Source organism: Dermochelys coriacea, chromosome 9, assembly GCF_009764565.3.
Source record: "Dermochelys coriacea isolate rDerCor1 chromosome 9, rDerCor1.pri.v4, whole genome shotgun sequence".
Classification (NCBI taxonomy): Eukaryota; Metazoa; Chordata; order Testudines; family Dermochelyidae; genus Dermochelys; species Dermochelys coriacea.
This window is the reverse complement of record NC_050076.1, coordinates 41,360,597-41,378,443: the sequence shown is the minus strand read 5'-3', so window position 1 is coordinate 41,378,443 and position 17,847 is coordinate 41,360,597. Positions and strand designations below refer to the sequence as shown.

General features: G+C 39.9%; 1 protein-coding gene across 1 annotated transcript in view; it reads left to right on the top strand.

Moving 5' to 3' along the window:
* CLSTN2 (calsyntenin 2) overlaps positions 1-17,847 on the top strand; it is a 690,495-nt gene that overhangs the window by 560,813 nt on the left and 111,835 nt on the right. The window contains 2 exon segments of the mRNA XM_038416570.2: positions 297-505; positions 10,266-10,415. Coding sequence (XP_038272498.1) covers positions 297-505; positions 10,266-10,415 — 359 coding nt within the window.

Here is a 17,847-nt window from a genome sequence, read left to right as displayed (position 1 = left end):
TGATTTACACTGGTGTTAAGCAAGAGGAGAATTAGCCTTTCTCCATGATAACTTTGTTGCACATTTTTGTAACAGAAGTGTCATATTAAAGTATTAAGTAGTGCAGATTAAAATGGAAATGAAACACGAAGTAAAATGATACAAGAGCACTTTACTCACAGTGCATAGGTTTTATTTTCCAAGCCCTCTTTGGTGTTAATCTGTCATGTGTTTGGACAATGAACGGATATTGACATCTCAGTTTGAAGTCAAGATGAATGGATATCTCTCTCCAAATTCTTGTTTCTCTATTTTAGGGCAGTGGTCCATATCCAGGTGAAGGATGTTAATGAGTTTGCACCTACCTTCAAAGAGACCTCGTATAAGACCACAGTGACTGAGGGAAAGATCTATGACAGTATACTGCAGGTGGAAGCTGTGGATGAGGACTGTTCTCCACAGTACAGCCAGATATGCAATTATGAAATTGTCACCCCGGATGTTCCTTTTGCCATTGACAGAAACGGTGAGTCCTGGTAAAATGCAATTAGGAATTCTGGGCCACGCCTTCAACTGGTGTATGTCAGCGTAGCTCCAGTGATTTCTGCTAAATAGTGGGTCCTGTGGACAATGGAGCTACCCTGATTTACATCAGCTCAGGATTTGAATCTAAATTGAAATAATATTTATTATTTGTGTGCCTGAGTCTTTGCATTAAATACTTCCACACCCGTAGCTTCAGTGCGCTACCAGTTGGTAACTCATTGTACAACGTTGTGGGATGCCAGAAATGCTGCTACACCAGACTATGTGCTCTGCTTTTTTAAAACCAGATTTGGCCTCTCTGCTTTACTTTCCCATTCTATAAAACTGAGATAATAATACTTACTTAACTCACTAGGGTAGTGGGAATTCTTTAGTTAATGCTGAAAAGGTACTTTGAAGATTAAAAGTGATATTTCCAGTCAGTGCTGTGTATGTTACTACTTTTTTTGCATTAAGTAATTTTAAAAAAATGTTAATGTGCTCAGAAGAAACTCTACAAACAAATGTGTTGTATGTAAGCTTCAACTTATCTCGCCCCACAGAATCATTAATCCATGTTGTGTTTAGGGGGAGAACACTTTTTTTCTGAAGTTTAATCTGATTTTTGGCAAAATTACAAATTGAAAGCTGTTGTCTTCTCCTAGCTGCCATTTCATGCTGGGATGCTTTAGAGAAACCTTTCCCCCTGTTCAAAACTGATTTGTCTTTATTTGTGCTGCTTTCACATAATGCACAGCTGAGCATCAAAAGATAATAACCAGTTAGCATCAATAAAAATGTAAATGGCATATGGGGGGGAATCCCTCCCCCCCATTATAATATCATCATAGCAAGCATTTTAGATATCATATGGAGGCATAATCATAATGGTTATGATTGTGTTCAAGTAAATGGAAGTCAATTGACGCAGTAATCTTTTCTCAGAGAGAGTGCTAGAACAGGAGATTTTATACAGCGAGATAGGCATGTGCATGCAATTCCCTCCAACTCTGCCAGATTTACTGATTTCTATTTCCCCTGTTTGAGATATTAGGAATACTATAGGTTTCAGTTTTTATCCATTATCTTTCAAGAGTGGTTTAACAAGTAGCTGTGTGGTGCTTGGATGGTTGGTGTGAGTAAGGAGGAATGTCAGGATTGTTGGGTCATGTGACAGGGTCTACAGGTCCCACACTGAACAAGGTGGAATACGGGGCTGGGGGCCCCACTCCTCAACAGATGCATGATATGCTCCCAGTGGAGAAACAGTTTAAAGGACCCCTGTAGGCAAAGAGAAAGGGGAATGAACTGCATGTGGCACCAGGAAGCAAGGTGAGAGCTGTGCCAGGACTGGCAATGGCTTTGTGAAGGCTGCTCTAGCAGCAGGGACTGGGATCTCTCCTTCCTCTCTTCTTTGGGAGTTGAAAGCCCTAAGGGAGTTTGACTTACTGAACAGGACATTAAGGGTATATTTAAACTGCAGTAAAAGACCAGCGGCATGGCCACAGCTGACCCAGGTCAGCTGACTCAGGATCACGGGGCTTGGGCTGCAGGGCTAAAAATTGCTGTGTAGGCATTAGGGCTCAGGGTAGAGTCCACGTTCTGGGGTGCTGGAACAATTTTTATAGTGGGGGTGCTAGAGAGCCATTGAACCAAACTGTAAACCCTGTATATGATGGAAACCACTTCAAACCAAGGGATGCAGCATCACCACCAGAACCCCTAGTTCTAGCATCTGTGCCCCACTGTTTAGCTGTGGGGTGCTTTAAATAAGATCTAGGAGATATCTGCAACTGTGCTTATTAAGGTGTGTTGTGCTAATTAAGAGTTCACATATAGGTTTGATTAATGTATAAACTGTGTCCAGATGTTTTAGTTCTAATGGATAAACCTGTTGTCATGCTTTACAAAAGGGATGAGTATTTCACATATTTAATGGTAAGCAGGGGGCAATTTTTTTTAGAAGCTATTCTTTTTGGACGGGATCCAAAGCTCAATGTTGCCAATGGAAATTTTTTCATTGATTACAATGAGCTTTGGATCAGACCCTAAGAAACAAAACCTATATATTGTACTCAGCCCAAATATATGAGTTTTGTGCAGAGAAGATGCTGTTTTACAATCTAGGACATGCAACCCCCCATCTTCACAAAAGTGTGAAAAAAATCCTATAGCACTTGGATCTGTAACAATGTATAGCAGGGGTAGGCAACCTATGGCATGCGTGTGCCAAAGGCTGCATATGAGCTGATTTTCAATGACACTCACACTGCCAGGGTCCTGGCCACCAGTCCAGGGGGCTCTGCATTTTAATTTAATTTTAAATGAAGCTTCTTAAACATTTTAAAAACCATATATACTTTACATACAATAATAGTTTAGTTATATATTAAAGACTTATAGAAAGAGTCCTTCTAAAAATGTTAAAATCTATTAGTGGCACGGAAAACCTTAAATGAGAGTGAATAAATGAAGACTCGGCACACCACTTCTGAAAGCTTGCCGACCCCTGATGTATAGCTTTGCCAGACAATACATAGCAGCTTGCGCGCTTATTGCAGGGGCTTCGTTTTTTTTACATAGGCCTAGTATCATGTACCTGACTAATTCAAGAAACATCTGAATATTTGGTTCCCATGAAAATCATTGCTTTGCTTTCAAAATGGAGAACACCTCTGTTCTATGCAGCCAACAGGGAGAAATTGGAGCACAACACCACCAACAACAACAAAAACATGTATCTCAGCTTTAAATCTGCTCTGCATTACCAGAGTGGCACAAAGAAGTTTTAACAGTGGACAGGATGTGACTGTCTGTGGGGCAGGGCATAGGAAAAGCCTTCACTCCAGCCTCCCAAAACACCAGACAGCAGACATGTGCCAGTGCAGAGACTTGTAGTCTGCCATTAGCATAAACAAGTAGCAGATTACAACTCTCTGCACTGGCACACGTCACACAGTCACTCTAGTCACACTTTCCTTCATAGGCTGAGGTATGGTGGTTGTATGTTGTTGCTCCATGGTCAGCAAAAAAGAAACCCAAGCCAAATGGTCCTTGGGTAGTGTAAATTTCCCATAGTGGGATATAGGAGAAGCAAGAAACCCAGGTAAATATGTAACAACAAAGCAAGCCGCTAGAGTGGTGTAGTTAAAAATTACATGGTGAGCTGCTTGTTGCTCACCACTTGCTACCCGCATTAGTTTTTCTTACTAGCTAAGTAATGGGTTATTTTAGGACACTTAAATCACAGGTAATTTTACTCATTATTGCCAACCCAAAGCATTCAAAAGTGAGGCTGCAAAAAATTATGACTTTTTAAAATCATAATTTTGGGGGGAGGTATTTCATTTTTGGTTTTTAAGCCTTTAGGCCTCAAGTTTTCAAGTTTTTCTCCACAGCTAGAGGGCTAGAAAGTAAACAAGGAAACATTCTCAAATAATCACATGACTCCAGAAGTTGAGGCTTAACGGTAAACACCAAATACCATGACAGTCATGATTAAATTGCAAGAGTTGGCAACAGTGTTTATTAGTAGAAAAGGAGAGAGAGAGAGAGAGAGAGAGAGAAAGTTCACTCTAGTCATTGAATTATCTTTAGAATGTTCACCCAGTCTATCCAGAGATGCCCATTGTGTCTACTCTTTTTTGTAGCAGGGATGAAATTCGTGGTAAAAAGATCCAAGATGCCATCTGGTATTTGAAAAATGCAAAGGGGAAGTATGAAGGAGTGTCACAGATACTACATCTGTGAGGTAGATTGGGAAATATCCAATAGAGCAGAATTTGCTTTGGATCCTGATTTGGATCATAAGCTAGGTATCACAGACCTAACTTAAGGAGAAGTGCATTGAGTCTATTAACTGTATTGTGATGAATCTCAGGATTATGGAATGTGTATTCAGTGCTTATGAGATATTGTGTGATACCTTTCCTTTCTCAGATGAAAGAGGGGTATGTGTGTGTGTGATGCGAGGTTGTTAGGAACCACTAATCATTAAAAAAGGAGTACTTGTGGCACCTTAGAGACTAACAAATTTATTTGTTAATCTAATCATTAGACTCTCTTTTAAACCACCTTTGAAATTACCAGTTCAATCAAACCTTGGGAAGAACGAGGTGCCATTTGCCATGTGAGATCCAAGTCCCCAAAGGGACAGAATACTACACACTTAATTTTCAACTGGTGTAAACATCAGAGCTCCATAGAAGTCAGTGAAGCTATGGTGAAGCTAGTTCACACCAGCTGAGAGCCTGATTCTGTATATCCCTTACATGCAATGGCTTGGGTGTACGTCTGTAATTTCCTGCTGAATAAAATTCCATCCATGTGATGAGACCATAATGATAATAAAATGGACTTTTTTGTATATAATGAGTTTAACTGTCGATAATGAACTACTGGCCATAAAATAAAATCACTTAACAGTAACGGGCAAATTCATGCATGTCAGCACGAAGAACTGGGAATGAAGGCACAAGATCTGACTTTTTTTTAAAACGGATTGTGGCATGCAGCCTAGTAGAGTTTTCCATCTAGCAGAGAACTTCAATGACCAATTCAATAGTTATTTATTTAAAATAAAATTAGACAATATTAGTAACAATTATGTTGTAATGCAGAGTTCTGTTACAAAATAAGGTTTTATCAGAACTTTATGTTTACTGCATTTTCTACCTCATTTGGCAGATGTCATGGTTTGGTGAACAGGGCACAGGGCTGTGAGTAGACAAGGGTTCTATTCCAGCTTTGCCACTGACCTACTGAGTAAACTTGGGCAAGTCACTTTACTTCTGTGGCTACATCTGCATTACGAGCGAGGGGTGTGATTCTCAGCTCATGTAGACATACTTGTGCTAGCGCTCGTCAAGCTAGCACACTAAAAATAGTAATTTAGCTGTGGTAGCATGAGGAGCAACATGAGCTAGTTGCCTTGAGTACAAACCTGCCTGAATCCTGGGATACGTACTTGAAGTGGTTAGCCCATGCCACTACTGCTACATTACTATTATTTGTGCACTACCTTGATGAGGGCTAGCACACATATTTCTACGTGAGCCTGGAATCCCACCCCCAAGCTCATAATGTAGAAATAGTCTCTGCTTTTGTGAGGCATTTTCAGATCTTTATATAAAAAGTACTGTAAGATATGATTTAGAAAGCTGTGCAGCTTGTTCCTTTCTCCCTTCCTCCCTCTTCGGCCTCTCATAACCTGCAAAGGAATCTTCCACTCCCCACTTACACCTTCAACCCTTCCCAAGATACTTTCCAATGAATATAAAGGCGTTAGCAATATACAACATTGGTGCTTAGCCAGGGGACCCCATGGGGGGCATTTTATTGTGACACTAGTTGATTAAATCAGTGGTCCAGTTCATTCAGTATCCTGTCATCAGCAGTGGATTGCGTCAGTTATTGCAAAGGAAGGTGCAAGAAACTGTACAGTAGCCTGTCCCAATAAATAGTTTCTAATATTTGACCCTTAATAGTTAGAGGTTGGTTAATGCCCTTAAGCAGGAGGGTTTATATCCTTATTGTTTTTAATATGTATTATTATAACTCTGGGTATTCTTATTACCTGTATAAATTTAATTTAATTCCTTTAATTTAAATTTAATTCCTTTTCTGAATCTTGCTTGGTGCTTGGCTTCAATGGTATATTGTGACAATGAGTTCCATGCGCTTTCTGTGAAGCATGTAGAAAAGTATTTACTTCTATTAGATTTAAATTTCCTTCATTTCAGTTTCATTGACTATCACTTTATTTGTGTAAGATGAGACAGAGAACAGAAATTCCCACTATATCACCTGTAAAAGCCGTTCAGTATTTTGTCTATTTATAATGTTTCCCCTTTGCTTATTAAAAAAGTGTCATTGATTAAATTGTAAAATAACAAAGTAACATAAAGCTACAAACAGCAGATGTAACAGAAACACACAATAATTAGATCAGTAAACTACACAGTAATATGTAGAAGACATTCAAATGATCTCTAAAATAAAAAAAAAACCCTAAATATTCAGAATCTTAGGAGTACAAATCTTAGAAGATAACTGTGTTCTGAGATTTATAAATCATTATAATGTATTTGTATTTCATTATAGCTATCATCCCAAGCAAATTCCTGTAGGCTGCTAATGTTGATTTAGCCAACTTCAGTGTCTTGAGAATTATCTCCACATATCATGGAGTAAATAAATGGTATAGAGAACAAAAGAAGCATACACAAAGGAATATGCAGGAAAGAAATAATAAAATACAGACAGTAAGTAAAGTATGAACAGATAATAAATGCACAAGTAAGTATATAGTGGCAACATTGCACTTATTAGGGATGTAATGGTGGGAAACTGATTAACGAGTCCACCCAATTTTAGGCTTAATCAAATTTTGGTTTTATTTATACAATTTAAGATGGAATTACCACTTATAGTGTCTGAACACATGTTTATGCCAGACAATAAATAGATTCTATAGAGGACCCAAGTTGCTGCATTCCAGGGCACAGGGAACGTCTCCTGTACTCTATGATGGCCATCGTCGCCTCCTATGACCCCTTGGTCTTGTCCTTCAGTCCCATTCCTTCAGCTTCTGATCCAGAGTTTCACCAATTTGGGCCGTGTTCATTGATTCTTTTTATACATTTCCTGCAATTTACACAATTTTTGCTGTTTAGACCATTTCTATCTTTCTATTCCATGTCATCCTGCCCTAGTTTTTCCACATAAAAGGACTTCTTGTCATTACAGATTTGTGTAGGTTTTTTTTAATCTCAAAATTTCCAGCACAATGTTGCATTTATCCTATCAGCAATAATGTCATTTTAAGCAAATCAGTAATTTTTATGTAAAAGGAGAAGAAATGGCAAAACAGCCCATACCAGGAAAAGCTTTAGCCTAGCCATTACCTCATCTAAATTATCCATAATTACAAATTATTAAAATATAACTAACAACGCTCATCCTAATCTTACCATTTAACAATTCATCATCTTTATATTTCGGTATTATAAGTCAGAATATGTAGTGCATCCAGTTCTATCCCTTAATCTATTTGGGTTTGGATAGTACACTCTGACCCTTGAATGTCAACATTTGTGTATCTGCTGCAAACATGGGGTTTCCAGGGGACTTTTGTCACTCCAAGTCCAAAGCCTTGTGTTTGTGAATACTTTGTTAGTAATTTTCCCTGTTACCATTCTGAAGGGTTTGTGTTTTAGGGCCTTGACATTTAGTTGTTTTAATGGCACCCCAACACACTGAACTTCCACTAAGGAAGCACTAAGCAATGTGAGTTATAAACAAAAACAGTGAATTCCTGATACTCATTGTAATGCCCAAAAAGTAACTGAGAAGTATATGTTTGAGTTTTCAGTCTTATCGGATAGAAGAATCTAGTGTTCTGAATATCAGAATACATTTCAACGTGGCCAATGGTCTAGAATAAATGAATTCTAATCTTGTCCCTGCCTTGCTGCATAACCTTCAAGTCACTGCACTGCTCTGTTCCTCTTTCTGTAAAGTGTGTACACCCTCAACCTCAATTGGAAGGGAAGGGGTTAGGAAGTACAAAAGCAAAACAGAAAATAAGTCACACTTATTGCTGCAAGTATTCAACAAGGTGTTGTGTTCTTTTGTGTTTAATCATAAGAAAGGTGTTTAATAATGGGTGGGGTATCTCACTGCGAGTTTGAGCAGCAAGATTCAATTTAGCACAAACTGAAGGAACCCACAAAGATGTGGACCAGAAGATGGTGTTAGATCCAGCAGAGAGTAGGAGATGTCAGTGGGCTTTAGATGAGGTTCGTAAAGCTGTGTTTACAGTGAAGAGTGGCTAGAGTGTTTCCTGAGTGTTATTGGTTGGTTGATCTGGAAGGAAACAGGTATTTTACATATGGACAAAACCTGTGAAAAAATGTACCAATAACATAGTTTTAGTATAAGTAGAGATAAGGGCGGGAAAGTAAATTAGCTAGCTATTTTTAGTTCAGAGAGTGGTCAGAAAAAGCTCAGTTTGACCTTTTACAGGGGTTACTAACCAAGTGAGGGACAATTAACCAGAGAGGGCTATTGATTGGATAATGATCTTGCCTACTTTGTAGGAGTTTTATGAGGGTTTAATTAAGATGCATCATTTGGAAAATATATAGTCCTAAATACTAAGGATCAGTATAGTGCAACGCTTACTGCACTGCCCCTGGAGCAGGAACCAGAATGTGACTTGGTCACAATCATCTTTCCGGTTTTCCCCTGCTATGAGGGGAGAAGAAGGGACAGCATGATACATCCGGATAGGGTACTCTGGGAGAAGCAAGAGCTCTAATTCTGTGTGTGCCATTCTGTACGTGCAATTGTTTGTGCTCAGAAATGATCGACTCTGACCAAAATGGCCAAATAACCAATATGGCACTTGCATATAGTTTCCCTGAAAACACTATTTGTGGGTTCAAGGTCTGTCTCCTGCACAGCTGTGAACTAAAGACCAGGTTTGGAAATTGGCCATGTATGTATAGCAGTTAGGGGGTTGTTTTTTTCTCAAGTTTAAACTTGATGAAAAGAATTAGCAAAGGCCAGCATGTTTAAAGGAGGCAGCTCTGCCTTCTCTGTACCTTTTGATAATAAGCCATTTTTATGTGCATAAATAACGTATGTATTTTGGTGCCCAAGTTTGCAAATTTTGGTCAAACTACTTGATTGTCAGATCAAGATTGTCATTCGGTACGATATGATGACTTGAGACAGGGGTTGCCATCTAGAATTAATATAACTTTAGGATGTGCGTATGATTAGATATATTCCTGGCTAAAGAATGCGTTAATATGTTGGAGCAAAGGGTATATTAAACATTTCTGAGGTGCAGGTTGAGCAAGAACTGCATTTCTGCAGAAATGGACTGAATTAAAATGCTGAACTCATTCATTATGACAGTAATCCTAAAACACTACAGAATATGGTGACTGAGAGAGATCTTTCCATTTTCTTGTGAAACGTGTAATTTTTTTTATAACTAGAACAGGTAATTTGTCACCTTTATGTATCTGTCAGGTTTGGCAGATGAGTTTTGTTGTTGAATTTTATTTTCCATCTGGTAGCACAGAGGTGTCATATAAAATGCAGGTGAGCTTTGTTATGTTGATTATGATGATCCGGGCCCCAATCCTCCCTTCCTGTGGTTAAAGCCCAAGGCGGGGGGACTAAAAGGAAGAAGGTATTCACCATTTAGATAGGAACTAACTGCAGAGGGAATGAGTGACAAGATAGTACAGCCAAAGCTAAACTATCTTTCCTCCATGATCTCCACAGGACTAGAGGGCAAACAGTGTGAATTTTTCCTAGCCCTGACCCATAGTCTACTCTCCTCCTACTCCTTTCCCAAACATGGGTCAATGGTTTTCAGTCTGCAAGGTCTAAGGGAAAGGAGTGATGAAGTGGATGCTCTATGTGAGGAGTGTATGCAGATGAAGATAGTGTTGCCTGTAATTACATGTACAATATTACTTAAAAAGATACTTTTGCATGCAATCAAGTCTGTGCAAATACATAGTTGTAAAATGAAATCTTATATGACATTGATGGGTTCCTTTCATTTGGGCCCTGTCCCACAATCTTTTGCATGTAGAACTCCTGAATGGGAATTCTGCCCACTGAGGGCTTGCTTTATCTGGCCCTCGCTATTGTGGGCTGGTACCTGGATGCAATACATAATTGTCAAAGAAATAAGCTTGACCAATAAATAATTGCTGGATGTTATATTAAATCTGCAGGTAATATTAGAAACACCGAGAAGCTGAACTACGATAAACAGCATGAGTATGAGATAATGGTAACTGCTTTTGACTGTGGACAAAAACGTGCAACAGAAGATGTCTTAGTACGAGTTGATGTCAAACCAGTGTGCAAACCAGGCTGGCAAGGTAGGGTTTAATATTTGATATCATTTGGGGTTTTTTCTTTCTTTCTTTCACAATACATAATGTCTGGTATTCTTTACAGTTATGTGTAAAATTATTACTATTTTTTACTGGTATTTTTTACTTGTGGCAAAGCTCAGAATGAAGGACTGATCAAATCAACTCAGAATAAAAGCATCATTTAAAAACCTTTCCAAAACTTAGTCAAACATTCTATGGAGTTCAAAAATAATGGTGGTTTGGGTTTTGTTTTTTTTTTTAATCCTTTTTAGTAAACTGTTCAGAGCGGTTCTCAAACTTCATTGCACCAGACCCCCTTCTGACAACAAAAATTACTTCATAACCCCAGGCGGGTGGCAGGGCAGGGGCAGAGCCCGAGCCCTGCTGCCCCAGACTGGAGCCCTTGGGTTTTGGCTTCAGCCCCAGACCCCAGCAAATCTAATACTGGCTCTGATGACCCCATTAAAATGGGGTCGCAACCCATTTTGGGGTCCCGACCCACAGTTTGAGAACCACTGAGATAGAGTAAGCAGGATTCTTTTTCATGAGTCATCAACAGATTTGTTTACTAAGTTCCACCTACATGGACAGTCTGTTAGTGTTATTAGTGTATTTGCACAGTACCAAAGAGGGCACAATCTGCAGGCAGCAATCTGCCACAGTTCCTCGTCCGTAAAATGGGGTTAACACCTAACCCACAGAGGAGTTAAAAGGTTAAATATGTCACATTGTGAGGTGCTCAGATACTCTGATAATGGAAGCCTAAAATAGCTAGATTACCCAAGTGTAACTCAGTACTAAATTTGGCCTTCAAAATATTAATTGTTATTGTGGATGCTTATGGAGGAAAAATCTTGCCTTCATTGTCATCACCTAGATTGTGGAGCTGGCTGACAGAAGAAACTACTTGTAAACTGACAGGTTTCAGAGTAGCAGCCGTGTTAGTCTGTATTCGCAAAAAGAAAAGGAGTACTTGTGGCACCTTAGAGACTAACAAATTTATTTGAGCATAAGCTTTCGTGAGCTACAGCTCACTTCATCGGATCCATTTCGATGAAGTGAGTTGTAGCTCACAAAAGCTTATGCTCAAATAAATTTGTTAGTCTCTAAGGTGCCACAAGTACTCCTTTTCTTTTTGAAATGGTATGTGATTGCATTGTATATTGTAAGATCCTTGGGATCTTGGATTACATGAGTATAGTGCATCTTTGGCACTCACCAAATAATAAGCATAGAATCATAGTTTCTTTGAAGAAGGCACTAGCTCAGTTTCAAACAGACAGCATATTTTTCTAATCAAGTTGAGTTTCTCTTATATTTTATAGAGACCAATAATCCACTCACCTGTGGTACCATGGATTTTTAATGTAAAATGATAAAGCTTATCTAGAATTTTGTATATTTGCTTCAGGTAGTTGGTTCTCAGAATCTCCACTCAGTTGAATGAGATTGCTTTGATTGGTTGTTCAATTACCCATGTCCTTTTTACATATAGAAGAGGATTATCAAACATCATTACAGATTTCTTAGAAATTTTCAGATTTTCTTAGGAATGTCATTACAAATTACTATCCTCCCTTTGATACTAAAGAGATTGTGCCTGACCAGGTTTCACACTGGAATAAATCACCACACTGGGCTTGTGTTAAGGTTAGAATCACTGCCTTTAAAAAAGGAATTGATGAGCCAACCTTCACTCCTTACTCAAACAAAACTCCATCAGCTTTTTGATCAGGCTCCTAGTCTTTGTGACACTAAGGCAACATGACCACCTTTTTAAATGAATGTGCAAAAATCTAAATATCAGAGTGCATCTCTGTTCCCTTCTTTGTGTTTTTCTATCAGTGTTTTGAATTGCTGTTTCATTTTCTGCCGTAAATTGCTTTCTCTTTGAAATCGACTACCATTTAAAGTTTTAAAAATTATAATTTGTTTTTTACAGATAATGGTTAGAAATTTGTTTGATTATATATGGTATTTTAAATACCTCTGATAAGTAGTAAATTTCAAGGGTCACATTAAAAAAAAGAACTAAAATAGGAGCGTGTTTTGTATTATTAATAATGCTTATTGCAATGAAGACATGAAAAGTGTTATTTTCAAAAACTGATAAAAGTAACTAATTTCTGCTTGTCAGACCCAGTAGTATAATGAGAAAAGATGCAACATAGGAAACAGTGGGGAGGGGGGAATCATTACTAGCATGTTGAGGCCTGTTGTGAATTATGTTCCATTATAACATATGCTGTGGGGAAAAAAGGAAAGGGGAATTTAGCCTTTTTGTGTAGAGACTGTGCAAAAAACAAAGAAAGAAAAACACAGGTACAAAGACCTCCTAAATCTCACCTTCAGGTTGACAAAGATCTGATCAGTTATTGATCAATTAAACCACAAATCAGGTTTTTATTTTACTTCACAAGAACAGAATGATTCCAAAGGGATAACAATCACTAAGGCTACAGGGCTACTGAGCTACTGTAAACAAACCAGTCTGCTCAGAATTCAGGGAACTCATCTGAACAGTCTGTCTCTTCCCAAAATACATAGTTAAAAATTAATAAAGGTTGCAAGTAAGAACATAAGAATGGAAACACTGGGTCAGACCAAAGGTTCATCTGGCCCAGTATCCTGTCTACCGACAGTGGCCAATGCCAGGTGCTTCAGAGGGAATGAACAGAACAGGTAATCATCAAATGATCCATCCCATGTTGTCCATTCCCAGCTTCTGGCAAACAGAGGCCAGGTACAATTCAGAGCATAATTTTGCATCCCTGCTCATCCTGGCCAATAGCCATTGATGGACTTATCCTTCATGAACTTATCTAGTTCTTTTTTTAACCCTGTTATAGTCTTGGCCTTCACATCATCCTCTGGCAACGAGTTCCACAGGTTACCTGTGCATTGTATGACAACATACTTCCTTTTGGTTTTTTTTTAAACTTACTGCCTATTTATTTCATTTGGTGATCCCTAGTTCTTGTGTTATGAGAAGGAATAAATAACAATTCTTTATTTACTTTCTCCACACCAGTCATGATTTTATACACCTTGATCATATTCCCCCATAATCGTCTTTTTTTCCAAACTGAAAAGTCCCAGTCTTACTAATCTGTCCTCAGATGGAAGCTGTTCCATACCCCTAATAATTTTTGTTGCCCTTTTCTATACCTTTTCCAATTCCAATATATCTTTTTTTGAGATGGGGCAACCACATCTGCATGCAGTATTCAAAATCTGGGTGTACCATAGAGGCAATACGATATAGAGGCAATACGATATTTATATAGAGGCAATATGATATTTTCTGTCTAATTATCTATCCCTTTCTTAATGAGTCCCAACATTCTGTTAGCTTTTTTGGCTGCTGCTGCATATTGAGAAGATGTTTTCAGAGAACTGTCCACAAGGACTCCAAGATCTTTTTCTTGAATGGTAACAGCTACCATCATTTTATATGTATAGTTTGGATTATGTTTTCTCGTGTGCATTACTTGCATTTATCAACACTGAATTTCATCTGCCATTTTATCGCCCAGCCATCCAGTTTTGTGAGATCCCTTTGTAACTCTTCATAGTCTGCTTTGGACTGAACTATCTTGAGTAGTTTTGTATCATTTGCAAATTTTGCCACCTCAGTCTTTACCCTTTTTTTCAGATCATTTATGAATATGTTGAACAGTACTGGTCCCAGTACAGATCCCTGGAGGACACCACTATTTATCTCTCTCCATTCTGAAAACTGACCATTTATTCATACCCTTGCTTTCCTTTCTTTAAACAAGAGAGGACCTTCCCTTTATCCCATGACAGATTACTTTGTTTAAGAGCCTTTGGTGAGCCTTGTCAAAGGCTTTCTGAAAATCTAAGTACACTATATGCACTGGATCACCCTTGTTCACATGCTTGTTAACCCCCCTCAAAGAATTCTTGTAGATTGGTGAGGCATGATTTCCTTTTACAAAAGCTATGTTGGCTGTTCCCCAACATATTGGTTTCATCTATATGTCTGATAATTCTATTCTTTACTATTGTTTCAACCAATTTGCCTAATACTTAAGTTAGGCTTACCAGCCTGTGTCATAAATATAAATGGAAGGGTAACCACCTTTCTGTATACAGTGCTATAAAATCCCTCCTGGCCAGAGGCAAAGTCCTTTTACCTGTAAAGGGTTAAGGAGCTCAGGTAACCTGACTGGCATCTGACCCAAAATGACCAATGAGGGGACAAGATACTTTCAAATCTGGAGGGGGGAAAAGGCTTTTGTCTGTCTGTGTGATACCTTTGCCAGGAACAGATCAAGAATGCAAGCCCTCCAACTCCTGTAAAGTTAGTAAGTAATCTAGTAAGTAAAGAAAATGTGTTAGGTTTTCTTTGTTTTGGCTTGGAAATTCACTGTGCTGGAGGAAATGTGTATTCCTGTTTTTGTGTCTTATTATTACTTAAAGTTTTGCCTAGAGGGATTCTTTATGTCTTGAATCTTACTGCCTGTAAGATTATCTTTCATTCTGATCTTACAGAGTTGTTCTCTTATTTTTTTTGTTTTTAATCTTTTTTTAATAAAGTTCTGTTTTTTAAAAATCGGATTGGGTTTTTTGGGTCTTAAAAAACAAACAAAGGCTGGTTTGTGCTCATCTTGTTTATTCTCAAGCCTCCCCAAGAAAGGTGATGTAAGGGCATGGGGGGATATTTTGGGGAAATAGGAACTCCAGGTGGTCCTTCCCCTGTTCTTTGTCTAAATCACTTGGTGGTGGCAGCATACTGTTCAAAGATAAGGCAAAATTTGTGCCTTGGGAAAGTTTTTAACCTAAGCTGGTAAAAATTATCTTAGGGGTTTTTTTTGATGCGGGTCCTCACATCTGTACCCTAGAGTTCAGAGTGGGGAGGGTACCCTGACAGCCTGTGATTGCCAGGATCGCCTCTGGAGCCTTTTTCAAAAATTGGCATCATGTTAGCTATCCTCCACTCATCTGGTATAGAAGCTGATTGAAATGATAGGTTACATACCACAGTTGTTAGTTCTGCAATTTCACAGTTGGTTCCTTCAGAACTCTTGAGTGAATACCATCTGGTCCTGGTGATTGATTACTGTTTAATTTATCAAACCTCCTCTAATGACACCTCAATCTGGGACAGTTCCTCAGATTTTAATAAATTTAATTTCTTGTCAATGGCCTTATTTTCCTTGAGTGCTCCTTTAGCATCTTGATCATCCAGTGGCCCCACTGGTTGTTTAGCAGGTTTCCTGCTTCTGATGTACTTAAAAAAAAATTTTGCTGTTACTTTTTTTGTCTTTGACTAGCCATTCCTCAAATTTTTTTGCCTTCCTAATTACATTTTTACACTTCACTTGCCAGAGTTTATGCTCCTTTCTATTTTCCTTAATATATTCTAACTTCAACTTTTTAAAGGATGCCATTTTGCCTATTACTGCTTCTTTTATGTTGTTATTTAGCCATGGTGGCACTTTTTTGGTCCTTTTTCCTTCTAGGCCAGTGGTTTTCAAACTGCGGGTCGTGACCTATTACTGGGTCACGGAATGTAAGGCACTGGGTCATGGCGGCTCTGGTCAGCACTGCCAACCAGGCCATTAAAAGTCCCGTCGGTGATGCTGCCTTGCTAAGTCAGGCTACTAGTCCCTACCTCTTCTGACACCGTGCTGCGCCCCGGAAGGTCCAGCTTCTAGGCGGGGTGGGTAATGGGGCTGTGCATGCTGCCCCTGCCCCGAGCACCAGTTCCACACACGAGCTGGGAGGGGATGGTGCCTGCAAGTGAGAGCCACGTGGAGCTGCTTGCGTGCCTCCGCCTAGGAGCCAATCCTGCTGCTGGCCACTTCCGCGGCGCAGCGCCGTCTGCGGTGCCAGGACAGGCAGGAAGCCTGCCTTAGCCGCCGCGCTGGACTGCTGACTGGGAGCCACCTGAGGTAAGCCCATGCCCCAACCCCGCGCCACAAGCCCCAGCCCTGAGCCTCCCCCAAACCCGGAGCCCCTTCCTGTACCCCAAACCTCTCATCCCTCACCCCACTCCAGAGCCCACACCCCAACCCTCTGCCCAAGCCCTGAGCCCCCCCAAACCCAGAGCCCCCTCCTGCACCCCAAACTCCTCATCCCCAGTCCCACCCCAGAGCCTCTACCCACAGCCCAGATCACTGACCCCTCCCACACCCCAACCCCCTGCCCCAGCCCAGAACCCCTTCCCACACCCTGGACCCCTCATTCCTGGCCTCATCCCATAGCTCTGATCCCCGCACCTGAATTCTCTGCCCCAGCCCTGAGCCCCTCCCACACCCCAAACCCCTCATCCCCAGCTCCGTTGGGTCGCAGGCCCTTTCCTGTTGGGGACAACTACCGGTGGCAGGGTTCCTGTGGAGGCCCAGCTGCAACTTAAATTTTGCTTCATTTTGGCATAATCCCTGCTATCCATCAGATGCTGGAAGTTGAAGTTGCTGGGAGTCCTTGGCAGGCAGCGCACGCAGGTCCTTAGGAAGGAGAAGGTTCTCTCAACCACTGTCAAGGGCTTATAACTTTTTAAAGCATGATCTCAAAAAATGAAACTCTGGCAAGGGTACAGTGATGCTGTTGATGGATCCTGTAAGAAGTTCTATCCAGAGTTCCCCAGAAAGACCACTTCAATGCATGCATGGCCTTTGAAAGTGGTAAAAGAGAAAAGTTCTCCCCTTCAAAAGTTTTTTGTATTTATGCCAAGGGGAGGGGGAACAGATGAGATGATCAGATGGGATGGCTCATATTTTCATATATCTGTTTCAAAAATGGAGCTGAAAATGCTTTGAAAATAACTCTCTCTGAGCTGCACTTTTATCTACATTTGTTTGCAACCCATGCAGAGAATGCTGGCGAAGACAGAATGTCATGGGCCATCATACAGAGTTGTGCCATTAAAATAACTTTTCATTCTTCCTGTATGTGCTTTTGAGGTGAGGAGGGAACAAATACACCTACTGCTGGAGAAGGTAAACCCACAAAAATGGAAATGGCCATACGCAAACCTATGTCTATATATACATCACTCTAGAGGGAACTCTACAATATTTCTGTGGAAATAAACAAGGCAGTACAGCAGCTGGCTAAATACCATGTACTCAGACAAAAGAAAGGGGTGCAGAATGACTACCTGATGTGTATGATATGACTAATATACAAAACCACTTTGAAAATACCATTTCAGGTGAAAGACAAACAAGTTAGTGTGATCTATTGGAATAATTACAGTGTCTAACTTGTTAGAATATCTTGGCTGTTTGGCATCTTGACTGTGGGAGTTGTGAGTAGCTGCTGTGAACTATGCAGTGTGTTTTTATTTCCCTGGGTAGCATAACCAATGCTGAATGAGGCAGGTCACTGAATGTGTGAATAGCACACTATTTAGGCTGAGGTGGTGTTTTCAAGCGGTGCTAGTCCGTCCTTTCTTTCACAGATT